This window comes from Orcinus orca, chromosome 1 (assembly GCF_937001465.1).
Source record: "Orcinus orca chromosome 1, mOrcOrc1.1, whole genome shotgun sequence".
Lineage (NCBI taxonomy): Eukaryota > Metazoa > Chordata > Mammalia > Artiodactyla > Delphinidae > Orcinus > Orcinus orca.
The window spans coordinates 8554333-8573441 of record NC_064559.1 but is presented as its reverse complement, the minus strand read 5'-3'; the positions used below and the strand labels follow the sequence as shown (position 1 = coordinate 8573441).

Genomic DNA, 19109 nt, shown 5'->3' with positions numbered 1-19109 from the left:
GGCACAGAGATGACGTCTGTTGGGCAGCCAATCTGACACCTCTGATACTGACCCCAAATCCTGTAACATCTCAAGTCTGGATTTGTATAGATAAAGACCAAGAACCAGACCTAAACTTCTCAGCAATATGTGGCCACATTATTAAGTCACCTTTCAAGTGTCTCTTCTGAAACACCTATCTTTCCATTTCCCCTCCTCTCAATCCTACCGGCCTGTGCAACCCCTGAGGGATCTAGTACTGGGGTGGGGGAGGGGCGGGGTTCTACTGAGAAATGATTGCTTTGTTGTCTCCCCGCTGGAGGGCAGAGTCCCTCGCACCCACCTCTCCATCTCCACCCGCTGAGCCAGCACCCAGGAGCCCCACAGGGCTTCCTTGGCAGCTGTAGGGCTTACCTGATTGTGCAAATGACAAAGAACGATCTAAACTGTTCACTAAAATCGTAATTTGTTTGGTCTCTTAGACACAGTCTTATCCTTTTAGAATTTCAGATAAACACGCTTCCTTCACAAATTCGGATGGTAAAGTGACGGTGACTCCACACGGCAAATGCAAGGTCATTGTTAACGGGGTGCCCATCACGACCAAGACGAAGCTGCAGCATTTGGTAAACCCTCCTGCGGAGCCACAGGGTTTCCCAAGTTTGTCCGAGAGCTGGAGGGAGGTGGGCAGGGCTGGGAGCTGACGCCCTCGTGTCCCTCTGCTACGTGTCACAGTGATGACAAGGTCACAGCTGTGGGCTCAGGAGACCTGAGATTAACTCCCCGTGTGTCCTGGGGAAGTCACTTCACCTCCTCGGACCTCGCCCATAAAGCAGAGAGGGGTGAACTAGGTGATCGCCAAAATCCTTCCAGCTCTAACCCCCGTATGACATTTTAGATTTTTAAAACCTGCCGTGGAGAGGGACTGCCAGCCCCTTGCCAACATCGGGCTCTCCCCGTCTCCTGCCACCACCCTGGCCCGAGTCCCAGCAGCACAGGGGCTCCAGGCCCCTCTCCAGTCCCTTTTCCACCTTTAGCCACAGAGAGCCTTTGAGACAAGCACACTGGAGCACGCCACCCCTTTCTCGGAAATCCTTCGATGACCTCCCTTTTAGGACACCCCAGGGAGCCGGCCCATCTCCTGCCTCTCTGGCCTCACTGCTCTGCCTGGGCTTCCCTCGGTCACACGACCCCTTGGATGCTCAAAACGTGCCAGGCTCCGGTGGGCAGCGGCCTTCTCAGCCTCGCCAAAACTTAACACACTTGACGTGTCACCTTAAATAGTGCACGTTCCAAGAGGTCTTCTCTAATCCCCAGTGTAAATTAAACCCCATACACTCTGCGGAAGGCCCGCCCTTTTCCTCCCAGCATCCCCCATGGGCTGGGCTGTGGTTACATCGCTGTGATTACATCATTAGTTCATCAAGTCCCAGAGGGGAGGGATGGGTCTGCCCGGTCCCCACCGACTCTCAGCGCCTGGTGGATAGTGTGGAATAAAGGAAGGAGTCAGTGAAAGCACGAAAAAGCAAGAGGCCCCCTCTTCCCTCCTCGTTTACAGGTCTCTTTCCTGTTTGGGGGATAAACAGGGTCTCAGGATTTACACAGAGGAGCTGGCTCACCTCCTCTGGCCTCTTCCCTCCGAGCCCACTCTCTCCTCCCTAGGACCGAATTATTTTGGGATCCAACAGCGCCTACCTCTACATCGGGTTTCCTTCAGAGCGAGGCAGTGAGGACTTGAGCAGATTTGATTATGACTTTTTCCAGCTGGAGAGAGCGGCTTCGGAGGGAGTGAGTGTGGACACGCTCGGTGAGCAGCCTGGGCCTGACTGCTGGCATTTTCCATGGGTGGATGTGAAAGCAGCTGCTTCCACTGTGTGCTCTCCTGCTTTCCTTAAGAAAATAATCTTCTATTGTGTCAAAATACAATGTTTAGAAAAGTAAAGGTATGATTTTCATACAGAGTGAGCACATGCCAAAGATTTGTTTCGAGGAGTGGAGAGTGGATACAACACTGGGATAGGAGGATGCTGAAATGCGATTGCTGGGTCCGGCACAGCTAATTCATGCCTTCAGGGAGATAATCTTCTCCTGGACAAAAATTCATTTCAGTGTGCCAGTCTTCTAAATTTAGCCTTCTGTAAATTAATATCTAACGGCTCAGAGTCTGGCCCTAATCAGTAGTCAGTATTGAGGGTACCCCCTGCCCCCTTTGCAGCCCCTGGGGGACCGGAAGCTCATTACACGGGCTCTGCTAGGAAAGGGAAGTCATCCTTTGGCCCCATCTCCATGCTTTGTATGACGTCTTGACAGCTCTCCCTTTTGCCCCTGAAACCTTTTCTTCTGTGGTCACCACGTGGCTCTCTCATGGGCACACTGCCCAAAGGATCTTGGCCAAGAGTCAACCAGCCTGTCTTTGAGCTCAGACGCCTTTAGCCCCAGTTCTTTGGAGCCCCTTGCCAAGGTGGGCAAGCATTTTGTGGGTTATTCTTAACTCTGACATTTCTTGAAAGGTACGGAAAAGTTTCCAGAGTAGTGCACTGAACTCTCAAACACACTCTACTCAGATTTCCTGTTTAAATATTTTACTACATTTGCTTTATTATATATGTATATGTGTGTGTATATATATATGTACACATATATAGATAATTTTTTTCCTGAACCATTTCAGAGTAGCAGACATGATGCTCCTTTATCCTTAAATACTACATTGTATACTTCCTAAGGAAAAGAACATTATTCTCTTGCAAAACTACAGTATAATTATCAATATCGGAAAATTAAGATCAATATAATACTATTATTTAATCTATGAATTTTGCTCATATTTAACTAATTGGTTCAATAATTTCCTTTATAAAAAAAAAATTTTGGATCCAGGGTCCAATCCAGGACCCCGTTTAGTTGTCATGTCTCTTTGGTCTCTTTAGTCTCTTTAAATCTGGAACAATTCACCAGGTCTGTTTTTGTCTTTCATGACCTTGACATTTTTGAAGAGTAAAGGCTAATCATTTTGTATAATGTTCCTTTGTTTGGGTTTTTATGATGTTTCCTCCTGATGGGACTGGGGTGATACATTTTTGGCAGGAATGCCAGCAAAGTGATGTTGTAGCCTCTGTGCCTCACATCAGAAGGCACATGGTGTCAGGTTGTCCATTTTTTGTGATCACTTGGTTAGGGGGGTGTCTGCCAGGTTTCTCCACGGTACAATGACTAATCCTATCTTTTTAATGAATAAGTATTTTATGGGGAGAGACTTTGATATGTAGGTATCCTATACCTCATCACACTGTCATCCACTAATTTTATCACCCTTTGATCATTCGATGATTAGTATGATTTTTGTCAAATGGTGAATTTCTAGCTCCACCATTTCTTCTACCTTTATTTGAAACAATGTTACTACAAGAAATGTGTTCCCTCCTATTTATTTGTTTATTCATTTGTTTATGTCCCTGTGAACTCATAGAGTCCTGTTTTACTCCATAAGTTATAAGCTGTTGCTTTCATAATTTATTTTGAGGTGCAAACTGTCCTGGATTTGGCCAGTGGGAGCCCCTTCAAGCTGGATTCTGTGTCTTCCTGACATTCCTCCTCATTCTTTAAACACTAGCCTACTTTCTGGCATCAAAAAACGTTCCAGGTTTGTCTCGTGGGCTCTCAGTCCCAGCTATGGTATCAGTCATTTCTCCAAGGATACTGATTCCTTTTGGAGAAGGACATTTATAAATCAAGATCTGGGACTATGTGTGCAAACTGCTGTATAGATACATGGTTCCCACACACATATTATAGCTTCACCTATTCTGTAAAACCATAAGTTAGTAATACCTCCAATTCCAGTTCAATACCACAGGGTTTATTTTTATCTTTCTCTTGGTGGGCGAACATAGTATGTTTGCCCATTTTCTCCATCTGTCCTCTGGATTCCATCCCTCTCACCTTCTCAAGCATTTGTCTCTGAAGAGCCCCCTCCTCTCACCCTCCTGCATCACTGAACGCTCTCCATGGGTCATTCTATCACATGCAAACATGCTCCACTATCTTCCACCATAAAAACAAACACTTAGACCCACATCTCCCTCGAGCTACTGCCATATTTCTTTTTGTTCCCTTTTATAGAAAACTAGGAAGTTGTTTCCATTTTCTCATCTCCAGTCTGGCTTCTGTCCCACTCGTGCCTGACCCTGATCCCTCTGCGTTCCAGGTCTAGCAGGCACTTGTCTGCACACATCTTACCGAGGTCTCAGCAACATCTTACACGGTTGAGCCCTCTCTCCTTTTTGAAATATTTGACTCTTGGAACCGTATGTTCTACTGGTTTTCTTCTAGGCCACTTCTTCCACATTCCCCTTCCTGGCTTCTCCTCATCTTACCCATCCTGAAATTCGGAGAGCCCCAGAGCTTGGACCTTGGGACTCTTCTCTAGATGGATGCTTTCCCCACTCTGCTCTCATCATTCTCAGTGGCTCTAAGTGCCATCTGTGCTGACAACCCTCAGCTCCTCTGTCTTCTTGCTGTCCCTTGATATCTCTTGATACCCCCATCCAGCTGCCTTCTTGATATCTCTGCTTGCATGACTCACAGGCATCTCAACATGAAAGTGTCCAAAACAGAGCCTTGACTCCCCACTCACTCCAAGCCTGTTCTCATTCCCAGGACTTATCGTCTTGGCAAACAACTGCTCAAGGCAAAAATCTAGGCCTCCTCCTTTCCCTCACTTCTTCATCCAGTCTGCCTTTTCTCCATCCTCCTGTGCCACCATTTCAGTGCAAGCCATCATCTTCTCTTACCTGAACAGTGTAGTCGTCTCTGAACTTATCAGATCATGATACACTCGGGCTGCAAAATATTCACCAACTTCTCAGTGTTCTTAGAATAAAACCCAAACTCCCTACCACGTTCTTGAAGGCCCTTTATGATCTACCTCACGCTCTCTCTCCAACCCCATCTCACACCACTCTCTCCTCACCCCAGTTTGAACCTCACTGGTCTCCTTTCTGCTCCTCCAACACATCAAGCCCTTTCTGCCTCAGGGCCTTTGCCCTTATTTCTTGTTTTTCTTTCCATCTTTGGCTCATTTTCATCTTTCATCTCTCAGCTCAAAAATTACCTCCTCAGATAGATCTTCCCCTTTCTTGGCTTCGTTTGTTTATTCTTTCTTATTTAACTCTATTTCTTTCCTAGCATTCATCACATTTTAAAATTATTTTATTTATTAGTTTGATTATTATTCATTTGTCCACCTGAGAATATAAGCTCTAGCTGGGATTTTTTTCCTCTTGTTTACCCATTCACTTATATATTCCTTCACTCAACAAGTATTTACTGAGCTCCTACTATGTGCCAGATGTGGTTCTAAGCCCTGGGGATCCAGCAGTGAGCAAAGAAATGCCCTGTCCTTACAGAGCTGACGAGAGCGCGTTCACTTCTGAATCCCCAGAGTCTGATAACGGCCTAGCAATGGGCCTTCAGCAAGTGTTTGTTGAATGAATGATGAATGAGATTAACCAGGTCAGCTCCCACACAGAAGCTTAGTCATGCACACGTGCATGACCTAGGGCCCAAATGTGGGCACGTCCTGCTCTGTTCTGTCTGAGAACACCCTGCCCCAGGAGGCCCATGCCTGGACATCGGGTTCCCCCCAGGGCAGGGCAGGCTAGGGTCTGTCCTCCCCACTCACCTCCCAGCCTCACCCAGGGGCCTTCTGGGCCTATAGAAGCTACGGCCCAACAGCTAAAGATGCTGACTGGGAGCCTGGAGAGACGGTGATGAACAAAAACCAGATCCTAGCGTAGAATAAATTACAGCCTTAGGTTTCTGAGTCAAAGGCTCCCCTTATCCTCTCAGCCCAGCCTCCACTGCCCAACAACCTGGGATTCCTCGTCCGTAGGAGCATTCAGGAGCTCTGGCATCTTCCTTTGTCCATCTCTTCCCTCGCCTCAGATGGAGGCTCTTGACCACCTTACCTCCCCTCCCATCTCCAGGCCCCGGCTCACTCCCCTCAGGGGAGGCCATGGTACCAGGGCTCCTGGAAGCCACCTGAGCTTGGGCTCCGCTGAGGTCTCTGGCTGTGCTGGGCTTCCCAAACGAGGAGCGTCTCACGTGTGCCGGTACCTTCTCTCCAGCCCGCGCGCCCCGCCTGAACTTGCCTTATAAACCCATGCTTGGAGAGCCGTGGGGTGTGCCTCGTGGGGTGTGCCTACATGTGTGCAAAATAGTTCCTCCCTTTTTCGTATACCAAAGATTTTTCTTCAGAATTTTAGCAAAATAAATGGATGGCACACCTGCCTTTCCAGCCCAGGGCTGGCAGCACAATGAGGTCGAACAAGCCCCAGACGCTGGGCTGAAGGTGCTCAGCGCCAGCAAAGACTGTAGGTCCTCAGCAAGGCAGCTGGTGGGCAGTTCTGGGGAGTCAGACCTCAGGGCAGGGAATCCCTAAATAGTTGAGAGTTCCTGGCACAAGGCAGCACCAACCGAGGTCTGGCAGGGGGATTGGCTCACCCTTCATCTCCGTGATCCCCTCCTCCAAGCCACCCCAAGCAGAAGTAAGAACAGGTTGCTTCTGTGCCAGCTGCGGTTCTCGAGAAATCCCCAGACCTTCCTTTAGCCAACTGTATTCTTCCTGCCCCAGCCTCCTCCCTGGAGAGTGTGGAGCCACCTTGGGTCAAGGACCCTGAGACCAAGACGGGAAACTGGAGGCAGAAGGCCTCCTGTCACAATGCTGCTGAGATTCTTGGGTTAAGTGGAGCAATTGCTTAAGTAAAGCCAGGCAGTGTCCTCTCCTCCTCACTTAGTTTTCTTTCTTGGTTTTTGTTTGTTTGTTTGTTTTATTACATGCTTGTAATTTTTTTTTTTTTTTTTTTTTTTTTTTGCGGTACATGGGCCTCTCACTGTTGTGGCCTCTCCTGTTGCGGAGCACAGGCTCCGGACACGCAGGCTCAGCAGCCATGGCTCACGGGCCCAGCCGCTCCGCGGCATGTGGGATCTGGGACTGGGGCGCGAACCTGTGTCCCCTGCATCGGCAGGGCGGACTCTCAACCACTGTGCCACCAGGGAAGCCCGCTTGTAATTTTTTTTAACTTTTTATTTTATATTGGAGTGTAATTGATTAACAATGTTGCGATAGTTTCAGGTATACAGCAAAGTGATTCAGTTATGCATATACATGTATCTATTCTTTTACATGCTTGTAATTTTAAAATGTAAATATTTGGTGAACAGTTGAATGAACGACTGAATGAAGGAACCAAGGAGTGTGTAAATTTATTCATGGCTGAAAAGTATCCTAGAACCAGTGAGTGACTTTCCCTTCCTCTCCAATCTTTCCTAGGTGCTGTGAACAGTGGGGATGGCAAGGCAGACCCCAGTGTCCTGGCTGTGTTCCAGGACTACATCAAACTGATGCCACTGGTTGCAGAAGCAAATCAAATGAGTGAAGAGCTGAAGAAGGTAAGGCTAGAAAATGGTAAAATCCCAGCTCCAGAAAGGACCTCAGAGAACAGGTTCAATGTACCCCTCACTCCCATTGGCTGGCTTCGTGGTGTAGACATGCCTGACACGTGGGCCTGGAGAGGGCGGGTGCTTTGCCTAAGACCCCACAGTGAGCTAGTGACAGGGCCTCAGCCAACACCCGGGCCTCCCCAGTCCCAGCCTCGAGTCCGTTCCTTCCACCTCTGGCCCCCACGGCTCTGGGACCACCAGGACCCCAGACCAACACTAGCTTGCCATGGCCACCCCACCCCAGACTGTCCTGCAGAGGCCCTCTCTGGGTGCAGGCACCCTGGTGGCTTCTCTGCCACAGAGGAAGCCTGGGCTGGCATTCGCTCTCTGGTGACACAGGATCCCAATCATCGGGAAACTTGCATGATATTCAGTCACTTTGGTGAGGCCTACACGTGTTAGTTCCAGAATACTGTTGAGAAGTTCTGGTGCTCTGGCTTTTCTCTTGATGGGAATTCCAAGGAGCAAGAGGTAGACCATCTTCTTTTAGAAAGCCTGAGTATGGAGAGAATGAAAAATAAATTTCAAAGATGGTATAGGCTGATGAAAGTAGGATTATTTAGTGAGAAGTATTTTTCTTATCAGGGACTTAACATGGAGCTGAAAGTGAAGAACTTAGTGTCATCAGATTCCAGGGGCTATGACCTACAAAAAGAGGTCATGGTGAAGGTGACCAATCAGAGGACTCGTCAGGTGAGGCTGCCCCTTGGGGGCAGGTGTGAGACTCCACAAAGAGTTTCTGAGGAGCTTTCCTAGGGATGCAGGTTAGTTTTACTTGCTACAGCTTGTGGAGACCCAGCGAAGGGGCCAGACAGGTTCCAAGCGCGAGTGGGGCTCTGGGGGACAGCCTCTGGGGAGCGGGGACCCTCTCTGTGATCCCCTCCTCGGCGTCTCTCCCCGACAGCACCAAGACCTGGGATCTTTCCCACCCACGGGCTTTCCCACCCATGCTTTCTGCTTATTTTTATCATGACTCCAGAGCTTTAGAACCAGAAGGGAGCCTGAGAGTGTGTCCAACTGATAGTGGTGTTCGTGCGAGTGCCCGAGAGAGACAGAGCTGCCGTTCTGAGCAATGAGAAAATCCGCACTTTCATTAAGACGCCAGAAGAGGCCGTAACCTCCACTGGCTGGTCCATTCCCATTTGTGACATTGCTCACTGTCAGGAAGGCCCTTCTTAGGCACTTCAGACCCCTTTCCTTTCCCTCTGCCTAACAGAAAAGAGTGGGCCTAGAGTTGGTGTCCCTTATGCCTTCAGAGCAGCCCTCCAGCCAAATGTTCACTTCCTACTGCATCTTCAGAGGATGTGCCCCTAATTCTCAGGTGACCTTTGGGTGGGCTGCTCCCTCCCAATCCTTGGTGTACACATGCCTCCTTAGCTGTAAGTCTTGTAGCAAACATGCCTCTAGAGGAGGGGCTGGCTGTGGCTGGGGACTTTTCCGTCATTGGATGATCTGCTCCGCCAAACGACTAACTGGTGCTTCTCTGGGTTTAATTTTTCTGCTCGTTGCCCTAAAGTTGCCAAAATTTTCTGGGTCAAGACCAATCTTTAAAAACTTTTTAAAATTGTGAAATATGACAAACAGAGAAAAGGTTATGAATGTATCTGTTCACATGGTAAACGCTTGAGTACTCATCAGCCGGGTCAAGGGGCTTTGTGTCTGCCAGGTGCTGGGAACACCAAGACCACTGCTCGAAGTGTGGGCGCCCAGAAGGCACACCTGAGCAAGGCCGTTCCTGAGCCACAACCCCTGAGATGTGTTCCTGTCCTTTTCTTCTTTTCCTCTGACCAGCACCGAGGTGGCCTCCCCTCCATTCCCTAGAGTTGGAAGAAGGCAGAAACATGTCTTGTCCACCCAGGCTGCTACAGCAATATACCAAAGACCAGTGCGCTAAACAACAGTTATTTCTCACAGTTCTGGACACGGGAAGTCATGGCAAGGGCAGGTCCAAGTGTCTGGTGAGAGCCCACCTCCTGGTTCGTGGATGGCTGTCCTCTTGCTGTGTCTTCACGTGGTGGAAGGGCTAAGGGAGCTCTCTGGGGGTCTCTTTTATAAGGGCACTAATCCCACCATGTGGGCTCCACCCTCATGACCTAATCACTGCCCAAGGCCACACTTCCTAATACCATCACACTGGGGGATAGGATTCAACATATGAATTTTGGGGGCATACCAACATTCAGTCCATAGCAGCATGTTTGATGCTGGCTCACCTCACACTCCCAGTGTAGCTGTCAGGGGTCTCAGTAAGACCCCACATCCTGGAAAGTCAGCCTTGACTTCTATGCCAAGTCCCATGAGGCCTTTGGAGCTGTGTGTGTGACTTTTGTTTTGTTTAACCTGGCAGATGCCATCAGGGCAAAGAAGCTTTGGTGATCCAATATTCCATATGCGTCTCTGGGGCCAGGCGTTACCCCAGAATTTGTTCTGGCAGTTTCTTACTACCTTGTCAGACTTTGCTTTAAGGAGATTTTTAGGTTTTTTTTGAACTTTTCCCCCCAATGTTATTCCTTTTTATTATTGTTTATTTTTATTACAGTTTAAAGGTGATTTGAAAAAATATTTCATTCAGCCTTTTTTATTGTTAGCAGAGGGGTTACCTGAGTAACAGCCTGCCATTACCAGAAAGAGAATGCAAGATGATGTTTTCACACTTTACTCAGTGTGCCATGTGGGAGAGCTGAGGGCCCGCGCGCATTCGGAGATGCTGTTCTTTTGCTCCAACCTGGCATCCCGGTCACGGCCACAGATAACTGTTTGATGGGAATGCGTCTGCATAAACTGTACTGCGTTCTCTTTTAAGGGATTATGCACCAATTAATTTTATGGTGATTTCTTTTCTAGTTTTCTTTTTTCTCATGCAGAGATTAATCTTACTGATCTGTCATCTTCAAGTCTGTCCATTTTCACCTTTTAAAAGTACTAGTTACATTCCTCACATGAAGCCCTGCCTTCCTCAAAAGCCCTGTGAAACGCTGGTAGTAACCTCTGGTAGTTTCTTGGATCGTTCGTGTGTGTGTGTGTGATTTTGAAGGCTAAAAGACAAGACCGGTGAAGAGCAGCAGTGGGTTCTAGGTATGGACACGAGTGGCGCTTTTTTGGCGGTCGATCGTGTAAATGTTCACCCCTGCACCACGTGCACCGTGGGTGCTCCGCCGCCGCCGCAGGGTTAGGGCAGCGACTGTCAGAGCCACCCAGGAGCAGCCAGGGCCGCTGGGGGCTGGGAGGGCCTTCTAACCGCCAGTGCTGCGGCTGCACCTACCAGCCCAAGAGCTGCGAGAGAGCCCAGCGATCGCTCTGCACCAGGCCCACAGGCCGGCTGCGGGGGTCGGCGCAGGGGCCTCGCTGACCTGCCCGGGTGACGTCAGTTTATCCACCGCAGGGCACAGTAACGAGGCGGTGGACTGCTTTCATTACCTGGATTCGCATTTTCTTAGTTCCCTAGCCTAAAGGTCTCTAAAAACCCACGTGACTAGAATTCCTGTTGTGCTCGGCTCCAGAGCTGCGTGCACCACAGCCAAGGTCTCCTGTAGCCTTCACCACGCCTCTGGGGATGGAGTACTGTGTTCTTCGCCATTACTTGGGGCAAACAGAAAAAGAATGGAGTCTTTTTTATGTCTGGAGGATGTCCTTTTTATATGAAGATACATAACACTCAGAGAGAGAATGACTTACCTGTTAGTTTTTTGGTGTTTTCCAAGTTGCTCAAAGAAGGAATTGCTACTCTTACCTGGTAACCGTGTTGTTTTTTTTTTCCTTCTAGTTTTATTGGGAGATACTTAACGTACAGCACCGTGTAAGTTTAAGGTGTAGAGCATAAATGATTTGACTTGCATACATCAGGAAATGATGACCACAATAAGTTTAGTGAATATCCGTCATCTCATATAGACACAACATTAAACAAATAGGAAAAAAATTGTTTCCCATGTGATGAGCACTCTTAGGGTTTACTCTCTTTAACAGCTTTCCTGTACGACGCGCAGCAGTGTTCATTACATTCATCGTGTTGTACACATCCCTAGTACTTATTGATTTATCACTGTAAGTTGGTACCTTTAGACTGCCTTCATCCAGTTCCTCTTCCCACCACCCCTGCCTCTGTAACTACAAGACTGAACTCTTTTTCTATAAGATTGTTTGTTTTAAAAGTATAACTGACCTAAAACCCTGTGTTACTTCCTGGTACCCAACATAGTGATTTGATATTTCTATGCATTTCAAAATGATCGTCAGTCTAGTTACCATCAAACAAGATACAAAGATAGTTTCATAATTATTGACTACCTTCCCCATACTGTCCATTTCACACAGAAGACTCACTTACTTTGCACTTGGGAGTATGTACCTCTCCATCTCCCTCAACTATTTCCTTCCCCCACCCCCTTACACTCTAGCAACAACCTGTTTGCTTTCTGTATCTATGACTCTGTTTTAGTTATTTTTTTAAAATTGAAGTACAGTTGATTTACAATATCATACTAATTTCAAGTGGAAAACAGTGATTCAATATATTTATATATTATACTCCATTTAAAGTTATTATAAAATATTGGCTATATTCCCTGTGCTGTACAATATATTCTTGTAGCTTATTTATCTTATACATAGTAGTTTGTAACTCTTAATCCCCTACCGTATTTTGCCCCTCCTCCTTCCTTCTCCCCACTGGCAGCCACTAGTTTGTTCTCTATATCTGTGAGTCTGTTTCTGTTTTGTTATATTCATTCGTTTTATTTTTTAGAACCCACATATGAGTGATAACATACAATATTTGTCTTTCTCTGTCAAGCTTATTTCAATAAGCATGATACCCTCTAGGTCCATCCACATGGTTGCAAATGGCAGAATTTCATCCTTTTTATGGCTGAGTAATATTCCATTGTGTGTGTGTGTGTGTGTGTGTGTGTGTATATGTGTGTGTATATATATATATATATATATATATATATATATATATATATCTCACATCTTCTTTAACCAGTCGTCTGTTGATGGGAACTTTGGGTTGTTTCCACATCTTGGCTGTTGTAAACAGGGCTGCTATGAACATTGGGGCGCATGTATATTTTTGAATTAGAGTTTCTTTTCTGGATATATGCCCAGGAGTGGGATTGCTGGATCATATGGTAGCTCTATTTTTAGTTTTTAAAGGAACCTCCATACAGCTTTCCATAGTGGCTGTGTGAATTAACATTCCCACCAACAGTGGGCTAGGGCTCCCTTTTCTTCACATCCTGGCCAATATTTGTTATTTGTAGATTTTTTTGATGAGAGCCATTCTGACAGGTGGGAGAAGATCTCTCATTGTGGTTTTGATTTGCATTTCTCTGATGATTAGTGATGTTGAGCATCTTTTCATGTTCCTTTTGGCCATCTGTATATCTTCTTTGAAAAAATATCTATTTAGGTCTTCTGTGCATTTTTTTTTTACTCTAGAATATGGAACACTTCATGAATTTGCATGTCATCCTTGCGCAGGGGCCATGCTAATCTTCTCTGTATTCTTACAGCTTTAGTATATGTGCTGCCAAAGTGAGCACTCTTCTGCCCATTCTTTAATGAGGTTGTTTGCTTTTTGGATATTGAGTTGTATAAGCTGTTAATATATTTTAGATGTTAACCCCTTATCAGTCATATCATTTGCAAATATTTTCTCCCATTCAGTAGGTTGTGTTTTCATTTTGTTGATGGTTTCCTTTGCTGTGCAAAACTTCTAAGTTTAATTAGGTCCCATTGGTTTTTTTTTTGTTTTTTTTGTTTTTTGGCCATGCCACGCAGTGCGCCTAGTTCCCTGACCAGGGATCAAACCTGCACCCCCTGCAGTGGAAGTGGGGAGTTTTAACCACTGGACCACCAGGGACGTCCCCCATTGGTTTATTTTTTATTTTGTTTCTTTTGCTTAGCAGACAGAGCCAAAAAAATAATGCTACGATTTATGTCAAAGAGTGTTTTGCCTATGTTTTATCCTAGGAGGTTTATGGTTTCAGGACTTACATTTAGGGCTTTAATCCATTTTGAGTTTACATTTGTATATGGTGTGAGAAAATGTTCTAATTTCATTCTTTTACATGTAGCTATCCAGTTTTCCCAGCACCACTTATTAAAGAAACTGTCTTTTCTCCATTGTATATCCTTGCCTCCTTTGTCATAGATTAATTGAACATAGGTGCATGGTTTTATATCTGGGCTCTCTGTTCTGTTCCACTGATCTATATGTCTGTTTTGTGCCAGTACCATGTTGTTTTGATTACTGCAGCTTTGTAGTATAGTCTGAAATCAGGGAGCCTGACGCCTCTATCTTCATTCTTTCTTCTCAAGACAGCTTTGGCATTTGGGGATCTTTTGTGGTTCCATATAAATTTTATAATTGTTTGCTCTAGTTCTGAGAACTGTCATGGCAATTTTGATACAGCTTGCATTAAATCTGTAGATTGCTTTGGGTAGATGTGGACTTTTTAACAGTATTAATTTTTCCAATCCATGAACATGGGATATCTTTCCATTTCTTTAAATCATCTTCAATTTCCTTCATCAATGTTTTATAGTTTCAGAGTATAGATCTTTCACCTCCTTGGTTAAGTTTACTCCTAGTTTTTTCTCTTTTTTGCAATTGTAAATGGGATTGTTTTCTTGAATTCTCTTTCTGATAGTTCATTATTAGTATATAGAAAAGCAACAGATTTCTGTATATTAATCTTGTATCCTGCAAATTTACTGAATTCATTTAATAGCTCTAATAATCTTTTGGTGTAGACTTTATGGTTTTCTATATATCAAATTATGTCATCTGCAGATAGTGACAGTTTTACATCTTCCCTTCCAGTTTGGATGCCTTTTATTGCTTTTTCTTGTCTGGTGGCTGTGGCTAGGACTTCAAATACTATGTTAATTAGAGGTGGTAACAGTGGACATCCTTGTCTTTTTCCTGATTTTAGAGGAAAGGCTTTCAGCTTTTCACCAGTGAGTACAATGTTAGCTGTGGATTTGTCATAAATGGCATTTATTATGTTGAGATGTGTCCCTTTTAAACCCACCTGATGAGAGTTTTTATCATGAATGTAAAGCTGGTTTAGTGGTGCTGAACTCTTAATTTTTGCTTGTCTATGAAACTCTATCTCTCCTTTAAATCTGAATTATAGCCTTGCTGGGCACAGTATTCTTGGTTGCAGGGTTTTTTCCTTTCATCATTTAAAATATATCATGCCACTCCCTTCTGGCTAGCAAAGTTTCTGCTGAAAAGTTAGCTAATAGCCATATGGGAGTTCTCTTGTATGTAACTTGTTGCTATTCTCTTTCTGCTTTTAAGAGTCTCTCTTTATCTTTAATTTTTGCCATTTTAATTACCATGTGTCTTGCTGTAGATATCTTTGGGATCATCTTGTTTTGGACTCTCTTTGCTTCCTGGACTTGAATGTCTATTTCCTCTCCCAGGTTAGAGAAGTTTGCAGCTATTATTTCTTCAAATAAGTTCTCTGACCTTTTCTCTCTCTCTTCTCCTCCTACCGGGACCCCTATAATGCAAATGTTAATATGTTTGATGTTGTCCCAGAGGTCTCTTAAACTGTCCTCCTTTAAAAAATTCTTTTTTCGGGCTTCCCTGGTGGCGCAGTGGTTGAGAGTCCGCCTGCTGATGCAGGGGACGCGGGTTCGTGCCCCGGTCTGGGAGGGTCCCACATGCCGCGGAGCGGCTGGGCCCGTGAGCCGTGGCCGCTGAGCCTGCGCTTCCGGAGCCTTTGCTCCATGACGGGAGAGGCCCCAATAGTGAGAGGCCCGTGTACCGCAAAAAAAAAAAAAAAAAAAAAAAAAATTCTTTTTCCTTTTTATGTTCAGCTTTGGTGATTTCCACTACTCTCTCTTCCAGTTTGCTGATCTGTTCCTCTGTATCATCTAATCTACTGTTGATTCCTTCTAGTGTATTTTTTTCATTTCAGTTATTGTATTCTTCAGCTCTGTTTGGTTCTTTTTTATATTTTCTAAACCTTTGTTAAAATTCTCATTGTGTCACTTCATTCTTCTCCCGATTTCTTTGAGCATCTTTATGATCATTACTTAGAACTCTTTATTGGGTAGGTTGCTTATCTCCATTTCATTTTGTTCTTCTTTTTTATCTTTGTTCCCTCATTTGGAACATATTTCTTTGTTGCCTTATCTTGACTAATTTGCTTTTTTATTTCTATATATTTGGTAGAAATATATGGTTACATCTCCCAATCTTGGAGAAGTGGCCTTTTGTAGGAGACGTCCTATGTGTCCCAGCAGTGCCCTCCCCTCTGATCACCAGAGCTATATGCTATAGGGATGCCTCCTATACTGGCTGTGTGGGCCCTTCTGTTGTAGTGGGATGACTACTGTGGGTGGTCTGGTAGGCATGGCTGGCCCCCAGTCTGGTTGGTTGCCAGGTCCTGCCTTTTGTAGAGGTTGCCAGCCACTTATGGTTGGGGCTGTGTTATGAGGTGGCTAGCTGTGGAGCCCCAGGGGTTCTGGGGCTAGTCCTGGCCCACTGGTGGGTGGAGCTGGGCCCTGGGGTGGCTGTTTGCAAGGCCAGGGATCTCAGATCTACTCTTGCCTGCTTGCCTGCTGGTGGGTGGTGCTGTCTCCTGACATGGCTGGCAGTGGGGCCTGGGGTGTCCCAACTCTGGTGTCGGCCCACTGGTGAGTGGGGCTGGACCCTGAGGCAGATCTAGAGATGGCCACGTTTCTCACAACTGCTGTTGGCTTGCTGGTGGGTGGGGTTGGGGCTCAGGGGCGTCCTAGGGCTAGTGCTGGCCTGATGGCTGCAGAGTCCTGCAGGTCCCACAGTTGTTGTTGACCTGGTGAGTGAGGCTATGTCCTGGGGTCTCTGGCTGTATGGTCCTGGGGGTCCTGGAGCTGGTTTTGGCCCACTGGTGGGCAGGGTGGGGGCCTAGTGATTCCTGGAGTTGGTATCAACCCGCTGGTGGGCAGGGCTGGGTCCCCTACCAGCTGGGGGCTCAGGGGGTCCTTAGGCAGCAGCCTGCTGATGGATGGGGCTGTGCCCCCTTCCACTACCTGCTTGGCCTGAGGTATCCTAGGACTGGTGCTGACTGGCTCGTGGGTGGGGCCAGGTCCCAGCACTAGCACACTAGAGGGAGGACTCCAAAATGTGCTTGTCAGCACCAGTGTCCTCTTGGTAGAATAGGCCCCCCAGATGGCTGCCCCAGCACCTATGTCCCCTGGTGAGCTCCAGTTGCCTCCTGCCTCTCCAGGAGGCTCTCCAAGATCAGCAGGTGGGTCTGATCCAGGCTCCTTTCAAATTAGTGTTTCTGCCCTGGGTCTCTAAATGTGTGAGATTTTGGGTGCATCCTTTAAGAGTGAAGTCTACGTTTCCCACAGCCCTTTAGCTCTCCTGAAAGTAAGCCCAGCTGACCTTCAAAGCCAAATGTTCTGGAGGTTTGTCTTCCCAGTGCAGGACTCCCAGGCTAGGGTGCTTGATGTGGGGCTGAGACCCCTCGCTCCTTGCCAAGAACTCCTGCGATTGTAATTATCTTCCTGTTTGTGAGTTGCTCACCTGGGGTTATAGGTCTTGATTACACTGTGTCTCCACCCCTCCTACCCATCTCGTTGTGGTGGTTCCCTCTTTATATCTTTAGTTGTAGAAGATCTTTTCTACTCGTCTTCAGGTCTTCCTCATCGATAGTTGCCCTATAAATAGTTCTAATTTTGGGCTTCCCTGGTGGCGCAGTGGTTGAGAATCTGCCTGCCAGTGCAGGGGACACGGGTTCGAGCCCTGGTCTGGGAAGATCCCACATGCCACGGAGCAACTGGGCCCGTGAGCCACAACTACTGAGCCTGTGCGTCTGGAGCCTATGCTCTGCAACAAGAGAGGCCCGTGCACCGCGATGAAGAGTGGCCCCCGCTCACCGCAACTAGAGAAAGCCCTCGCACAGAAACGAAGACCCAACACAGCCATAAATAAATAAATACATTTATATATTAAAAAAAAGTTCTAATTTTGGTGTGCTCATGGGAGGAGGTGAGCTCAGGGACTTCCTACTCCTCCATGTTGGTCACTCCTCCTGGTAACCCTCACTTACTGAAGGGACAGACAGTACCAGGCTCTTGTCCTAGATTTTCTGCTCATTGGGTGTGAGCACACAAGTTTATTATCTTATAGTTCAGTAGGTTAAAAGTCCAACACAGATCTCATTGGGCTAAAAGCAAGGTGTCAGGAGGGATGTTTTGCTTTCTGGAAGCATGAGGGGAGAGTATGTTTCCTTGCTCTTCAAGCTTCTAGAGCCACCAACATTCCTTGGCTCATGGCCATCTTCAAAGTCATCCACATAGCATCCCTCTGACCCTGCTTCCATCACCATCTCTCTTTCTCTGGCCCCCTCTTCTACCTCCCTCTTCCACATTTAAGGGCTATGTGATTACATCGGGCCTATCTGGATAATACAAGCTAATCTCCCTATTTTAAGGTCAGCTGATAAGCAAACTTAATTCCTCTTTGCCATAAGGTAACATATTCACAGGTTCCAGCGACTGGGACATGGACATCTTTGAGGGTCATTCTTCTGTGTACAACAAGCCTTCATTTCTCCTGGGAGGGTCTGTTTTCTAACTCCATCATTTCCCCTAAGTCATTTCTTGGGATCCAGCAATGCTGAAGTAAATAGGTCAGGAATGAATGTAGTGCTTTTGAAGGACCTCACCAAAGCTAAGTTTGATGAGAGTGTTATTGATCTTGGGTACCCAAAATCCAGCCCATCAGAGACAGCATGCTGGGAAAAATCATAGAAATGAGTCGTTAGAGCAGCAGATGGAATCAAATATTGGCGACCTACCTTTGTGTTTCCAGGTGTGGATTTGGTCAAAAGCCAAGTTTATCAATAGGAAATTCCTAATGGAGGAACTTTACCAGCGTTTTCTGGATGGAGAAGATAGCCACGTAGCTCAGGAAGAGGACCCTTTCTGGGATCCTGCTGAGGTCATCCACTTGGGCTCAGCTCACATCTGGCTCCAGTCACTTGCCTACTGCATGAAGTTCGAAGAGCAAGTGGAGTTTCTGAACTGTGACGGGCTAGAAGAGGCAGTGTTGCGTATCCACATGGGCCCCTGCTCCCCGACAGGACAGTGGGTATCTCCTCCGCCACCTTGTCTAGTTCTGGGTCGGCCACACAGAAAACTCATAGCACGCCTGAGTTCTCCTGGAGGGGGTGGTCAGTTTGGTACCCTGAAGAGGTCATTCGTGAGGCAAATGAATGAACTCGTTCATTCATAATTTGGCTTTATCAAATCTGATTTTGCCATGGCAGCCAAAGCAGCTGACCTGGAATACTTAAAATCCCATGTCCAGCAGCCTTTGAGCAGCTCAGCACTGCCCTAGGGGACCAAAGGAGTGAGGAGGATATTCTGCAAAGAGGCCGGAGTGTAGTAGAAGGAAATGTGGACATGAACCAATAGACCTGGTTGGTAAAGAAGCCAAGAGTGCTGTAGGACCTTCTACTCACAGCCCCCCCACCCCACCCCCCGGAGCGCCCGTGAGGTCTGGTACCCGCCACACCCACTTGCTCTTTCCAGTGTTAGGTCCTCATCCCTGCTGATGAGGCCCAAGAGGCAGAAGCAGAAAAGCTCATTTTGTAGCTCAGCCTATCTCCCTGCACAGA

The 19109-nt window shown here is 46.6% G+C and overlaps 1 protein-coding gene and 1 non-coding gene across 2 annotated transcripts in view; one reads left to right on the top strand and one right to left on the bottom strand.

Moving 5' to 3' along the window:
• Positions 1-19109, top strand: part of LOC101283227 (kinesin-like protein KIF28P) — an 85666-nt gene that overhangs the window by 57993 nt on the left and 8564 nt on the right. Inside the window, exons 13-17 of the mRNA XM_049695559.1 lie at positions 482-605; positions 1642-1786; positions 7313-7431; positions 8068-8175; positions 18302-18576. Of these exons, the coding sequence (XP_049551516.1) occupies positions 482-605; positions 1642-1786; positions 7313-7431; positions 8068-8175; positions 18302-18576 (771 nt within the window). The remainder of the gene's footprint in view (positions 1-481; positions 606-1641; positions 1787-7312; positions 7432-8067; positions 8176-18301; positions 18577-19109) is intronic.
• LOC117201844 (U6 spliceosomal RNA) lies at positions 12919-13025 on the bottom strand. The gene has a single exon (XR_004483973.1). It is a non-coding gene; the product is annotated as a U6 spliceosomal RNA (small nuclear RNA).